At 33.0% G+C, this 16,483-nt stretch overlaps 1 protein-coding gene across 1 annotated transcript in view; it reads right to left on the bottom strand.

Moving 5' to 3' along the window:
• The window catches only part of LOC111713500 (mucin-5AC), a 52,877-nt gene that overhangs the window by 18,274 nt on the left and 18,120 nt on the right, over positions 1–16,483 (bottom strand). The window contains exons 10-15 of the mRNA XM_023488368.1: positions 14,709–14,788; positions 11,912–11,970; positions 10,531–10,612; positions 7,188–7,265; positions 6,053–6,129; positions 3,992–4,136 (exon numbers count right to left, since the gene is read on the bottom strand). Coding sequence (XP_023344136.1) covers positions 3,992–4,136; positions 6,053–6,129; positions 7,188–7,265; positions 10,531–10,612; positions 11,912–11,970; positions 14,709–14,788 — 521 coding nt within the window. The remainder of the gene's footprint in view (positions 1–3,991; positions 4,137–6,052; positions 6,130–7,187; positions 7,266–10,530; positions 10,613–11,911; positions 11,971–14,708; positions 14,789–16,483) is intronic.

The following is a 16,483-nucleotide window of genomic DNA, read 5'->3' as shown; positions in this document are numbered from 1 at the left end:
GGCGGATTCCAGCGTTGGATTAGAATAAGACTCACCATGAAGCCTAATTCACCACTGAAACCAACCAAGGTCGGTTTTATTTTCATTGGGCCTAAATTCGTAAGATGTGTACTAAAAGTGCCAAACTGTCGATCATGTGACACAAGTTGTCGTCAGCTTTTTCTTAAGTTGGGTCTAAAATGAAGTCCTAAACTCGGGTTTAAGTATTTAAGACCCGAGCCAAAGCTTTTGAATCGCAGGCTCAGGTGTCCGACATCAGTTCATCTCCCTCACAGTTTTAACCATTTCAAGACATGTTAGGTATAAAAAGTAATGCTAAGCTAAGACATGTTAATGTATTAGTTTAAGTAAATAAAAAGATGTGCATTTAGTTCTTAAATTGGAAAAACGCAAAAAATGTGGCTTCCTCCCGAATTTTGACTTTCTTTCAAATTATAAATCACTCAATATATATTCGAGAGAAATATGAATATTAATATGTTGTTCAATCTAAAAACACTAAAAATCAGCAAGTGTCAAAACATTTATTTTGTCATCTAAAATTGTGTTAAAATGGTTAAAACACTAGTGCAAGAGAGGAACTGTCGCATGAAGATGTCATGTGTTTGGTGTCTATTTTGAACCAATCGAAATTGCATGGCAGTATCATCTATCTTTCTATCTATCTCATCATCCAATTAGAGAAGTGGCATGGTGTGAACGTCCCCTAAAGTTCTAACCATTTCAACACAACGTTAGACATAAAAATCAATGTTAAAACACATTTAGTTATTAATTTTTAAAATGGGGAAAAGGAAAAAATATAATTTCCTCTCAAATGTCGTCTTCCTTTCAAAACATTAAACAGTTAATATTTATTCGAGACTTTGATTATTTTTTTTGTGTTTTTACAATCAACATACATATCAATTAAAATACAATCAATACAATCAACATACATATCAATTAAAATACAATCAATACAATCAAAATATTGGAAAATCTCATAACTTGTTTTTTATGTCTAACATTGTGTTGCAATAGTTAACTTGTAGGATGAGTCCTTCCCATGCAGGAGTCCGCTCCATGCATGACACCGGATTGAATTGCTATTTGTACACTAAAGATAGACTCGCGGATTTGTTATTAATATTTTGCGAAGATTTCGTTAAAACCTGGAGACAGTAGCGATTTTAGCGATGTTAATTAGAAAATTTAGATAAAGGATATTAAGGGCTTTCCATTTTCGTAAAAATTTCGGCCCACAGACAAGCAGTGGTGAAATGGACTGTAATCGTAATTTCAAGTGACCCTCCATACACTGCATGATATACAGTGGTACCCTATAAAAAGCTTTGTATGATCAATCGTATATCAGATAAATCGTATATTAGATATGCATAATTTTGTTTAGTTAAACTCTTTACTTTTAATTTCTCTAAAAAATGTAAATTAACAAAAATTGATAGTTTTCAAATTATAGCATTATCTTCCACAATGATCAGGTAATGTATCAAGGGAACTGTCATAAATTAGGCGGTGCTTTTCATGAAGGTCTCTTAAAATTACGCTTTCTGTCCCTTTAAGAGAAAATTGACCGGAATTCTGAATGTACCCTATAATTTATAATTTAACAGTTATTAAGTACTAAAAGTGTTCTATTGTATAGAATAAGTTGTAAAACCCGGAAATGCAGGGATTGGTTTGAGGTTAAAACTTGAACCCATTCAACATTAAACTTTTAATGTTGACATTCTTCAAAAGAGAGAGAGAGAGAGAGAGATTAACCCTAAAATTGTTCTCAAAACTGTACAATTTTGGATTTCAAACTATGAATTGTTTTAGATCAAATTGACACGATTTGACATTGAAGGTTTAGACTAATTGGTTGCAAAGATAAAATTATAGAAAAGTTTAAATGTTGAGATAAATTTTTACCATTTTTAATACTTGACAAAAAAATGTGAATTTTGCAAATTGATTCTTTCTTTTTGCAGAGTCTAAAAGTAGAGTCCAATAGCTTTCCAAAAATTTAAAATATTATAGGAAAACACCAAGAAAAAGGGGTGTTAGACTCCCCCCCCCCACACATAGGGATTAAAGCTATTAACCCCCCCTCCCCCCCGCCAAAACTCTAGTTCTCAATGCATGGCTGTGCAAAAGTTTGCAGAAAGTGAAACTCCCTTTAACTTAATTTTGCAACAACTTAGCACTAGGTTCAGAGTTGCAAATATACTAATCAACTTAGAACCCAAGCTTCTAATGCAATGATAAACTTTGTAAAAAAAAATTTTCAAATGAAAAATTTTGTTCGGCCGGTTTTATTGACAAAGCAGGAATTTGAAAACAATGTTTATAATTGTAAAAACTGATAATTTTCAATTTTGGGTTATCAACAAAAGTTTGCGAATTTCTACTGAAGGAAAACAGTAAGAAACTATCAGAATTTAACACTTTAAACCCAGAGAATCGACAAGATTTATGTCACTATTGATAAGATTAAGCTGTTTCCAGGGTACCGTTGTGAATTGCCGTTGCCATTGCCTTTTTCTCATGGAGGTTGAATTGAAATGACGCTTACAGTCCCTTTAAAATCTAATTATTTGTTTTTGGTTATTCTATGAAATTGAATATCAGTGTAAAAGTTCCTAATGCAAATGCAAACTTGTATTAGAATAAACAAATAGAGCAAAATAGAAATTAGGCTTCTGATGCAATGATGAACTTTGTAAATAAAAAATATAAAAAAATTTTAAAAAATTTGTTTGGCCAAATTTTTTTTATTAGACAGCATCCAAGTATAAAATTATTTTTGTTGGTTATACTAAAAAAAATTAAGTTTTATTAAAAAATTATATTAATGGTGCTCTTTTTCACATGCAAGTTAAGCTCTATAATATATGCTTGCTAACACAAATTCGAAATATAAGGAAGACAAACTTACTGACTCTGATGCCGTTGTTTGTTTTAAGACGTGTGAATCCTTTTCCACCCACATGTCACCCTCGCTCTTCCGTTCCCTCCCCCCCCCCACCCCCTCTACACCTCCCGGCCCCTCGTCAGCTTTAAACACTTAAGACATTCACAACTCTGTCTCAACCCTGGCTCCTTCGTGATGATGATTCAGATACAGAGCTAACAGCAGACACTGCTTACACCTAGCCCCACAATGTTCCAGAGTTCAGGACTGACCCAGAGTTCATACATTATCATGCAACCTAGCGACAACATTATCGCTTATTTTGCACATGATAAGACCGCGATCTCTCTCCCTTAGTCTAAAGCCTAGTTGTGAGCAAACCTGCTGTCAAGATTGATGATCTGCACCACCAACAGCAAGCTCTACAAATCTGTCACCACTGATGTTACCACTGATGTTCCCTCTGATGTTCGTCAATAGTTTTCTTTGTTCATTCCTAACCTAACCAATTTTTAACCATTTCTTATGCAAATATTTCAAAACTTTAGTTTTTTAAAATAAGTGTTAAGAAATATCCATTTTAGATCTCTTTGTTTTAATATAGTGACTTTTAAAGTCAACAAAGCTATACTATATGCCCATTTTGTAAGAAATGCTGATTTAAAATTTCGTGCATTTATTTCTTATTCCGATCACTTAATCTTAATATCTAATGTGAACACTTTTCATTTCCTGTTTTTCTTCCCTTTTTCCGATATCCCTACCAAATTCCGACCAGTAAGAATTCCCTCAATCAATTTTAAATTTCCCGGCTTCTAATTGGCTGTTCGGGATTCTATAACGCTACTCTATTGGGTGAATATTATACACTTTACTGGATACTGAAACTAAAGATTAAATTATTCTTGAGATTAAAAAAAGAGGAGACAATTAAGCGTTGATCTCAATATTCACAATTCTTAAATTTTTCAGCTTTGCTCTGATTAATATCAAAGGATCATATTCTGAATTTTAATTTTCTGAATACAGTATGTATGTTCATCAGTAAACTCAGAACTGTACATTGTACATGTACAGGTTATGTACATCTACCTGAATTTAGCTGATGATATTGCTGTTGTGTACTCTGCCTCTGTACAATCTGGTAAACAAGCTGTACATGTCTCATAATCAAAGTTTTCAAAGAGTTTTGTAAAGTTAGCCTGGGCCCAGGGATCACAAACTCGAGCGCTGTCACCTGAACAAACATTATTAAAGGAACTGTAGAAGTTATTTCAAATGAAACTCGGTTTTAAATAAAGTTATTCTCATTTGTTTCGCGAGCTTTTGTATCCCGATCTAGTATGGTTTAATGAATTAGCTCTAAAACATTGAACGCCCATATTTCCTTTAATAAATTAATTGTCAATTATATTATATTCCGGTTTTGATTACTGTACTGCACTTTACACAAACTATTAGGAAAATATCTCAGCCTCTACTGAATATCAGTACATAAGGACATATTTGTACTCCTGAGCGGTATGTATGGTATGTACCATGATATTATTTCGTTCTATTTGTAAATGGTAATAATTATAATTTAATTGTTGTTAACTTATTATTGATTATTTTTAGTGTATAAACATATAAAGAGGAATGAAATTTTCAGTCGACCGACTTTTCTGTACCTGTCTAAGAACCTCAGAGAATTAATTGCCGTCCACGGGCAGCCGTAGTACATTTGAATTTCCGAGCCGGGTCAACCTTTCCGGTCCTAGTTTGTGCTGTATCGCCCGGACATTGTGTAAATAAAACAGACACTCAATAGGACTAGCCGGTGCAACAAGGTTGAAGCGGTCAGACTTTAGGTTAAATTTACTTTTACTGAAGGGTCAGAGGTGCGTGTGTCCTTCATGTTGATTTCCAAGTCGCCGATCAGCGCGATCGAAATTTCATTACCACCCGTAGTTTATTAATTAATTAAAATTGAATGTTATAATTAATTGTTAATTTTTATTTTCAATCGCATAAATGTACTATTTTGCAAATTTTAAATTAATATAATTAATGATGATTTGTAAAATTGGAAGCTTACAAAATTGTGTTGGGCTGAAAACTGTTAAATATGGATTAACTGGGGATTAGAACAAACATACTTTAACTCTGAAGCAGGCTTCTAATTACAAAGTTTTAATTTATTTGAAAAATTATTTTATATTTTGAACACAATTTCAAACATGGTGATATGACATCATATGTATTCATGGAACAATCTTTTAAAAGTAATGACGCACACGTTAGTTCGGTAATGTTACATTGTCTATACGCAACATCCTCCCTACTGAACTTCTGACCTACTAACTTTCCGACCTACGCCTGATGTTTATTTTTGTATTATTCGAGCGTTAGGTTAGGTTCATACAATTTCTGGACCGAGCGCTGTGGCTAGGACAGGCTAGTGGGCCGAGCGCCGCGGCTAGGACAGGCTAGGGGGCTGGGCGCTGCGGCCACAAGTCCATTTAGCAGCTGTAAAACCACGTGCTAGTAGGTCAGATGTGTAGAATAGCGGATTTGTCGTAGGTCAGAAGTGAAGTATAGCTGATTTGCGTAGGTCGAAAAATACACCACCGTTAGTTCAAATAACCTATAATTTAAAGAGTTGATTTCCAGATTCACTGGGGTACCCATTTCACCTTTATTTGGGCAAAAATAAGGAAGAAACTTATAAGAAGAAACTTATAAGAAAAAACAACAATGGGGATAATAGTTCCAAAACTAACACTTGGCCCATTTCTAACACTTCTACAGATACACCCTGTACTTCAGTACACTTACTTTTAGGTAGATTCCAGGGTACCCAGCCTAATTCTACAACACCCTGTACTTCAGTACACTTACTTTTCGATATATTTCAGAGTACACAATCCTTTTCTACAGATACACCCTGACTGTAGTACATTTACTTTTAGGTATATTCCAGGGTACTCAGCCCACTTCTACAGATACACCCTGCACTGTACTCCAGTACACTTACTTTTAGGTAGATTCCAGGGTACACAGCCCACTTCTACAGTTACACCCTGTACTGTAGTACACTTACTTTTAGGTAAATTCTTTGGTACTCAGCCCACTTCTACAGATACACCCTGCACTGTTCTCCACTTCACTTACTTTTAGGTAGATTCCAGGGTACACAACCCACTTCTACAGACACACCCTGTACTGCACATTCAAACAAACAGTTTGTCCTAAAAAAGAAAATAAGGCTCATGGCTAGAATTTAACAAAAGAAACCAACGACTCACGACAATTTCTAATTTGCAGCCTGATTTTGTGGACCTTTCATATCAAGGTTATAATGCAAGAAAATTATTTCAGAGGTGTACACATCTTATGTACTGCAGTGTGCTGTCTCTGACGGTAATGTAAACACAAGACGGATGTCGAAGCCTGACATGGGATCCATATTTCACATAAAAAATCAATGAAATATTCTGGCCATAGGAAACTATTTAATGCTTTTAACCTATTCGGATAATAAACGAACACTGATATGCATCTGTTCTTGTTTACAAATTCCGCCCAGAGAGAATTAGTTTCAGTATGCGCGCAGAGTATACGCAACTGCAATTAACTTTCCTTGCATTATTACCTTGCCAAAGATCATGTTTTTCAATACAGCTTCACGACATTAGGTTACACAGATTTAAAGACATTAGGAAATCAGAGTTTGTGTAAAGGTTTTTAGTTCCTTTATGTTACAGTATAAGTGTAAGTATGGCCTATGGCCTATGGGTAAGTTCTAAAAATGTAAAATGGAAACTTAAATATATATTTTTTCGTGCTTAATTGAATCCTGTTGGAAAGCTGCTTTCCAAAATATAGGATAACTTTATTAAATTACGAAGAAAAAAATCTATTTTGAGAGTTTAGTTGATTGAAAGTTAGACTAAATTCCTATTTATTCAAAGATTCAAAAAGACGGAGAGGTCGGATTTAATTAATAGAATAAGTTGTCAAGTAGATCAAGCTTCCGTTTCTAGTTCATCTGCTTCTTCTTATCAATTAAAACACAGGTAAGATTCTATTAAAAAAAAATAAAAATTAAAAAACTTCGCGAAGGGGAAAGATTCCTTTGAAAGTCCAGCCTTTGTTCAAACTTATTGACAATAATTTGATTGACACAAATATAGTAATTTTTTACCCTAACTTAAATTTAAAAAAAATTGTAATATTTCTTATTTAAATTGAGGAATTTGCATATTTCTAAACATTTCAAACCATTTCATTTAAATTTTTCTTTTACCTGGAATAAGTTTTGTAAAGGGAGAACTCCCCATTTTCGTCTTGAAACTTACAAACCCTTTTCTCAGCTGACTCAGTCCTATATAAACAAACAAAATCAAACAAGAAAATTCTGGTTAATATCTTAGGTCCGATCAAGGATTTAATGCAAGGAAAGTTATTTCAGAGGTGTACATATCTTTTGTACTGCAGTGTACTGTCACTGGGCTGTAATGTAAACACAAGAGGGATGTCGAAGCCTGATATGGGATCCATCTTTCACATAAATAATCAATGACATATTCTGGTCATAGGAAACTATTATGTGAATTATCAAAATTATTAAAATTCAATGCTTTTAATCTCCTCGGATACTAAACGAACACTGATGCATCTATTCTTGTTTACAAATTCCGCCCTTAGAGAACTGGTTTCAATATGTACGCAGAGTATACGCAACTGCAATTAACTTTCCTTGCATTACATTCTTGGGTCCGATCAAATTAAATCGTAACAACAGGTTTAAAAAAACAGTTCACACATTTTTCTATCAGAGGCTTAAATTTTACCCGATCATAATGAAATTAATATAACAATGTCTGCAGGGTGTTAGGATTATGTGAATTTGATCAACCCTGCTCGGCATAAATACTCTTTTTTCTCTTCGGGATGGAACTGATTAGCCTACGCGGGGGACCCTTTTTCCACCTTACTGTGATTCATTTGACAGCGGATTTTTTTTATTTCTTTCTCGGTTTAAAATGGACTATATGCGTAATTTCAGGTGACTCTCCATGCAAAGATGGCAATTCCCGATTCATAATAGTTACTTTGATATTTCTGTCTGATCAAGTATGAATTGGTTTTTGATCTGTATTTTAAAAAAGATTATTTACAATCATTAGTTCTTTACAAATTTGCATTTCTACAACAGGAGAGCATTTAGTTTCAATGCTACTGTTGAGAAACGGGCATATTGCCATTTCTGCAAAGAGGGTCATTTGAAACTACGCTTACAGTCCCTTTAATATAGATGGTAGGTTATGTAAGAGTATATAAATAGTAAACCCATGGTTTAATACATATATATGGTAGGTTATGTAAGAGTATAAAAATAGTAAACCTATGGTTTAATACATATGGGAGGTTATGTAAGAGTATATAAATAGTAAACCTATGGTTTAATACATATGGTAGGTTATGTAAGAGTATAAAATAGTAAACCCATGGTTTAATACATATGGTAGGTTATGTAAGAGTTTATAAATAGTAAACCCATGGTTTAATACATATGGTAGGTTATGTAAGAGTATAAAATAGTGTATAGAATATCGTAAATCAATAAACTCTATCTGAAAACTCTTTTCTTCGATCAACCCCATAAAATGATAAATCTAGAAGAAATTCATTTTTTGAAAAATTCTGCCTTTTAAAACACAATATAATTTTTTGCAAAATAAGTGCCTCTTTTTCATTCAATTTTCATGTGTTTTTTTTGTACAGTAAAAACTATGGAATAGGAAGGCAATCTTTAATTAATTAGATTATGATAAATGATAATAATAATAATAATAATAATAATAACATATTTCTGAAATCAAACGCATAATCAAAATGATATTACAGAGTACAGACCTTTGTAAACTGTTTTTGAAGAAAGAAATGAAAGAAAGAATTTGAAAGGAAATTTTATTCTAAAATGTTGAATATTCAGGCTTTCAATCAATCATGTGTCTTTATCAAGTTGTCTTCACTGTTCCAGAGAAATACATTTTAGGTTTAGGAGAAAAAAGAACAAATGGAATTCTATTTTTTCTTTTGTGCCTGTCATATTTTTTGTGGTAACTTCCCCAAGGAACATTCATGGTCGGTGAAAATAGTTTTTGCTACAAACTCAAATTTTCTAAACCCCATATCTTTGCAATCTGATGGTTTAAACCATTGATATATCAAACATAGACTATTTGATCTAACAGACTTTATAGTTTGAAACATCAAAGGTCTACGACATCAGGTTGCAAAGATGTATTTAAAAAAAGTCAGAGTTTCTTGAACATCTCCATTAAAAACAAGAAAAAGGCCTCCGGATAAATGAGCAACAGAAGTAATGGATCTTTTACAAAAGTAAATATTTTATTTAAAAATATTTTAAAATTTGAATAAATCACCCAATTAAGTCATTATAGTATCAATCTGGAAAACTAGAATTCCAAGATATGTCTTTAAATGTCAAAGATGTTCAGTTCTTCTATTTCTAACAACATAATTACATATGTACATAATTACATATGTACATAATTACATATGTACATAATTACATATGTACATATGTACATTGTACAAGGTTACCGACAAGACATAACATTAGTCCAGAGACAAGAGAGTATAAAATATATAAAGTGACAACCAGAAAACTCCGGAATAGGAAGACGACTTTAAACCACAAGTTATTGCTTTAATAGTAAAATAAAAAAATATGCAATGTAAACAGACCCATTTCGCTCTCTAAGTGATTTAGAAAGTTATCAAACAAACTTTTCCTTTGTAACAACATCCAATACGCTAACACGTTAATATCGTTTTCTTTTCTACAGCAATACACGGAGCAAAAAAGTGTAAATGCTTTTAGATCGTATTTCTGATCTTATATATTGTGTAAACCACTGTATTTCTGATCTTATACAGTTTCGGCTAGTTCCGTCTCCCTGCCATAAACTGTAATTTCAACTAATGTTAATTATAAATATCCATTTTTACATGTATATTTTGTAGCTAAATATATAAATATAAATATATAATTTGATATATTGTGAAGACCACTATATTTCTGATCTTATATATTGTGTAGACCACTGCATTTCTGATCTTATATATTGTGTAGACCACTGTATTTCTGATCTTAGATATTGTGGACACCACTGTATTTCTGATCTTATATATTGTGGAGACCACTGTATTTCTGATCTTATATATTGTGGAGACCACTGTATTTCTGATCTTATATATTGTGGAGACCACTGTATTTCTGATCTTATAAATTGTGGAGACCACTGTATTTCTGATCTTATATATGGTGGAGACCACTGTATTTCTGATCTTATATATTGTGTAGACCACTGTATTTCTGATCTTATATATTGTGGAGATCACTGTATTTCTGATCTTATATATTGTGTAGACCACTGTATTTCTGATCTTATATATTGTGGAGACCATTGTATTTCTGATCTTATATATTGTGAAGATCACTGTATTTCTGATCTTATATATTGTGGACACCACTGTATTTCTGATCTTATATATTGTGTAGACCACTGTATTTCTGATCTTATATATAGTGGAGACCACTGTATTTCTGTTATCACCTAAGGTCATCTGTAGTTGTTGTTTTTGTAGCAGTAACTTCTAAATAATGTTCTGAACCTCCCTCCAACATTACTCCACGCTCTGAAAGAAAAGCCTTACAAAAGTGAAGATATATAAAACCCAGGATTAGAAGGGAGGGGGGGGGGGGTCTCTTTTTTTACACTACCACGTTGAAATTTCTTGCATTTTTAAGAAATAGTGATTTAAAGTTTTTAAAAATAGCCCAAAACCAATTTTTCATTATTAGTTGTCAAAAACAAAAAAATTTTGATCTAGATTTTTCCATGTTTTTTTTTGTCGCTGGATAAAAAGTCCCGCGCACTTACCCTATTTTGATTAAGATTAAAAAGGAAATGATATTTTCTGAGCTGAAAACTTTATAAGTGTGAATATTGAGATCATTGCTTGATTTCCTCATCTTTTTAATCTCAAGATTAATTTTATACTTAATTTGTATTAAGAAAAGTGTATAAAATTCAACCAATCAGAGTGGCGTATAAAGGATCCTGAACAGCCAATCAGAAGCCGTGAAATTTGAAATTTTGCGCGCCATTTAATGAGAGAATTTTAAATGGTCGGATTTTAGGGATATCAAAAGTAGGGAAAAAGACCAGATTCAGCAGATTTCAAAAGTGTTCAACGTGGATATTAAGATATAGTTAAATTAAGATATATTAAGATTAAGATATCGTTTTATTAAGAATATCCAATTCTTACAGTCATTGTTATAAATATAAGAAGCCCATTAGAGTCAAATTGTCAAATAACCGAAAGTTTGACAAGTTTATGTAAAACTATATTGTATTTCCATACTTTCTCTAAAATAGGAAATAAAAAGATAAAATGAAGAAAGGAAAAGAATGTAGATTCATCCTATATATATGCTGTTTAACATTACGCATACACTGTTTTGATTTTGGTTTAGGCCGAAGAAACGTAATTTGGAGACTAAATAGTGGTAGGTCCGATTGGTAGTCCGAAATAGTTGTAGGTCCGAAATAGTGGTAGGTCCTATTTTATTTACAACGGTGCCTTGTCCAGCGAGTCTTAACTTTCTAACCCATTTTCACCCATTAAATGTTGATTTTTTGCATTTATCTTTTTTGTACTTTTTGAAAAAATATGAAGGAAAATATTTTTTTTCTTTCTAAAATAGTGTTGAATTCTGTAAACTTCCCTCAACGTGTCTGAAGCATTAATGCGCAGTACACCCATAACTGAAAATATTCAATTTTCATCTAGACAAATAAGGACAGCTCATTAATCTGTTATCAGACAAAGTTTAAAGGGTATAGCTGTGAATTGGACATGCCACTCTGCCGAGGATCATTTAAAATTCCTTGTACTGTCCCTGTAATTATTGAACAGTTTAAAAATTACCTTTCAGTTCGGGGAATTCATGAGGGCTTCCAACAAACACTTGAAATCCTTCCCAATCCCTGGAACAGAATTTGGTTTAATTCCATAAAATACTTTTTCTCCTTTCTACAGGAGGGAGGGAACCCCCGGACGCCATGAGCCTCCACCATGCAGACACGAGACTCCCATATTTGCTTGGTAGACTGAGCCTCCACCATGCAGTAAGAGCCTCCACGATGCAGTATATAAAGGAGCTCCAATATACAGCAGAGCTTCCTTATAATTCTTGGTTATAACATGTAATAAAGATTTTTTTCTTCATTTTTCAGCATTGTTGCACAAAATTTTACTTAAGATTAATGTTGTGCAATGATTGTCATGATTTGGATCTTACATTGACTCATAAAGTGGTTTTTAAGATTTATCTTTAAAATAAAATATTTCTTACGCGGTAATTGGAGGCTAGTTGTAAATTCATTTCTGAATTGAACTTGGTTTACTTTGTTTTAATGTTTGATTTAAGCAAAACCTTTTTTTGAAAATTTAGATTCAGATTATTTGTCAATGTCAAATATTTGATTATCTTTATCTAATACAAATTTCATGAAAAGGTATCGTTTTAATCAAAGATTATAAAATATCGAATAAAATTACTTTCAGAATTTTTTTCTCTAAATGTTTTAATTTTTTGTGTAAACATTTTTTCAAGTTTAATAAACCACTTTACAAGTCATAATTCGTCACTATTTATAATAATTCATTAATACTTCTGATATTGGATAAACTACTTTTTATGCCACTATGTCGAAAAAAACCCAAAAAATCATAAGTTTTAAGGAAACTATTCTGTATAGCGGAGGCTCATTTAATGTATAGCGGAGGCTCTAACTGCATGGCGGAGGCTCGGTCTGCCTAGCAAATCTGGGAGGCTCTTGTCTGCATAGTGGAGGCTCATGGCGTCGGGGGGGTTCCCTCCCTCGGTACAGACTACATGAGAACCATAAAAATTTCCAATTTATTTCTAACAGTTTTGAAATCTGAGAAGTTGTTTTAGTTAAAAAAAAAACCAAGAAGATTGAAAACACCACACAAGATATGGTTTCAGAGAGTCATAATGAACAAAAACACAGTAGTATTCTAATCTTAACTTAAATTCTGGAATGTCGTCTTTATTTTTTCAGAGTTTTGGAGGTACCACTGTAGATAAGCATATATCTTAAATCTTAAACTTTGGTTAATTCAATGCAATCAGAGTGTATAGTTGAATTATATGAATTTGTTTAACTCAAACTTTAGATTACCAATATTCTATTTAAATACAGCGGTTTTATCAAGGAAGACACTTTTGATTTTAATTTAGATTTTCATAAAGCTTTTAAACAGCATGGATGCACCACGGAAACAAAAGATAAAATGTCAATTAAGAAATCTTCTCTTTAATTTGAAAAAATCAAAGCTTTGACCACATTTAAAATTTTCTCCGTTTATTTTGTAGCAAACATTTTGAAAATCCCTTTTACAGAGAAACATAAATTAAAAGCAGGGTTTCCAACGAACTTTCGCGAAAATTTCGCAATTTTACGCATTTTTTTTGTTTGCCAAAAATTCTTTTTTTTTATGAATTTCGTTCGCTCGCGAAAAATGCGAGAAATATTATAACTTTTGTTATAATAAAACTTCTACTGCTGAGTTATCAGAGCAGAGAGTTCCACAAGTTTTTTTTGAGCAGGTAGTTGTTGCAGGAACGGTTTTTGCGAAATTTCGCAAAAGAGATTGCGAAATAATTTACGAAAATTTTCGCATGGTTTTGCCGGAGAAATTTACGGCAAAGTGTTTCCGGCGGAAATATATTTTTCCGGTGGATATTATAATTACCGGCAAATATGAAAACGGAATTCCGGTAGTTTTCTGTTACGGAAATTTCCTCCAAAACCCTTGAATCCTTTAGGGAAATGTGTAAAGTATTTGTGGTTTTGGTTCTATTGTGTCTAGCTAGGCTGGCAGAATTAATATTCTGCAGGCAACATCATTTTTCCCAGTAAACTAATTATTTATGCATGCTTGGGTTTTGCAAAAAAAAAAAACAGACTTAATGCAAAATTTCAGAAATGCATATGCACAATTCTCTAGACATTTACTTTTGTAAAGATTATCATTTGGGGCTCCATTTTTCAAACATATAAGTTGAATGTACGTATTGTAATATATATGTGCATCTTTCACATTTTATCTCCAGCTCTCAGAAATTTAAATTACTTAGCTTACAATTTTCCTCCATGTAAGCGTATGCTGATCATTTAAATATATTAAAATGTCCTTTAATGGTTTTCGCTTTATACCAAATTTAACAAGTAAAAAAATTTTAAAATGTGCATTTTTTCTTATCCAACACATATAGGCTTTCTGATATATATATAACTAGCTGAAGAGCCCAGCGTTGCCCGTGGAAAAAAATATATATATATATATATAAATAATTGACACTGTGCGAAGCCTGATTCCGTTGTATCGCTGAGAACCAATAAATATTTATATAATAATTAAGGTTATGAAGTGATTTAAATAAATGTTCAAAATGACTCCACTGTACTTTCTCTACCTGTCTATGGAACCTAAGCTGTCTAGGTTAGAATGTTTATCCAATATGACCGTCAGCAAGGAGTAAACTCTACCTGTCTATAGAACCTAAGCTGTCTAGGTTAGAATGTTTATCCAATATGACCGTCAGCAAGGAGTAAACTCTACCTGTCTATAGAACCTAAGCTGTCTAGGTTAGAATGTTTATCCAATATGACCGTCAGCAAGGAGTTTACTCTACCTGTCTACAGAACCTAAGCTTTCTAGGTTAGAATGTTTATCCAATATGACTGTCAGCCCTTGAGATAAGCCAGGTTCAATCTAATAACATAAAAAATTGCTTAAGATTTTATGAATTTATGAAAAGTTCAATTTCTCTCGACTTCAAAGTCGACTTTTTTCGACTACAAAAATCGACTTTTTCGACTTCAAAAGTCAAATTTTTTACTTAAAAATTCGACTTTTTCGACTTGAACAAATGAAAACTCTTCCTTAAGTGGTATAACAACTTGTTTAAAAGTGGTATAAAATCTCAGCTGAAAGTAGAGTTCGATACGACTATTTACAAGATGAAGTTGACTTTAAAAGTCGAGGTAAAGTCAACTTCTGGGTATGTCGAGTTTAAGTCGACTTTTGTTCGTTAAGATGTATTTATGATGTGCAATTTTTATAAATAATGCGCCAATATAGATATCTGTATTTAACAGTAATTTCAAGGTGTATTTTTTTCTGAACTGAATATTATTTTATTAAAACAACTTCTTCGGGTGAAAGTGAAAAATCGTTTTCCCAGATTTTCTCGTTTTTTGACATTCAATTTTTATTTGTTCATGAATCAGATATTTATAACTTTCAACTACTTAAATTTCTATATCTTATTCTCTTATTAGCGATCAATATAAACCTATCCCTTCCCTCCATGTAAACCTATTAGTCCTCCCCACCTCCTTATAATACTATTGCCCCCCCATCCGTCTAACCCAATCCCACCTCCATCTAATCCTATTACTACCGCCGTACCACCTTAATCTAACTATAACCCCCATCATCAACCCCCCCGCCACTCCTTAACCCCATTCCCCTCCCACTACAGCTAAACCCAAATAGTTGCTGAGAGATGGTTTTCCATCTTATACTGCATACAACTCATAACCTAAAAGCCTGTTAACAAAACAATTCATGGAGAAAGTATAATCAGGAGTGGAGGAGGCCATTCATGGAGGAAGTATAATCTGAAGTGAAGATTGCTACTCAAGGAGGAAATATAATCTGAAGTGAAGATTGCTACTCAAGGAGGAAGTATAATCTGAAGTGAAGATTGCTACTCAAGGAGGAAATATAATCTGAAGTGAAGATTGCTACTCAAGGAGGAAGTATAATCAGGAGTGGAGTTTGCTATCAGGAGGAAGTACAATCAGGAGTGAAGGTTGCTACACATGGAGGAAGAATTATCAGGAGTGGAGATTTCATGGAGGATTTAAATTCAGGAGTGGAGTTAGCTATTCATAGAGGAAGTATAATCAGGAGTGGATATTACTATTCATGGAGGAATTATATTCAGAAGTTGAGGTTGTTATTAATGGAGGAAGTATAATAAAGAATGAATGTTGCTATACATGGAGGAAGTATAATGAGGAGTGGAGATTTCTATTCATGGAGGAAGTATAATGAGGAGTGGAGATTTCTATTCATGGAGGAAGTATAATCAGGAGTGGAGGTTGTGAAGGAAGTATAATTAGGATTGGATGTTGTGATTCATGGAGGAAGTATAATCTGGAGTGAAGGTTGCTACTCATGGAGGAAGTATAATCAGAAGCGAAGGTTGCTACTCATGGAGGAATTATTTTCAGAAGTGGAGTTTGTTATTCATGGAGGAAGTATAATCTGGAGTGAAGGTTGCTACTCATGGAGGAAGTATAATCAGGAGTGAAGGTTGCTACCACGGAGGAAGTTAATTAGGAGCGAAGGGTGCTCCTCATGGAGGAAGTATAATCAGGAGTGAAGGTTGCTACTCAT

This window comes from Eurytemora carolleeae, unplaced genomic scaffold (assembly GCF_000591075.1).
Source record: "Eurytemora carolleeae unplaced genomic scaffold, Eaff_2.0 scaffold1421, whole genome shotgun sequence".
In the NCBI taxonomy this organism is placed as follows: domain Eukaryota; kingdom Metazoa; phylum Arthropoda; class Copepoda; order Calanoida; family Temoridae; genus Eurytemora; species Eurytemora carolleeae.
Note: the sequence above shows the minus strand (reverse complement) of the source record. Positions and strands in the feature narration are given on the sequence as shown.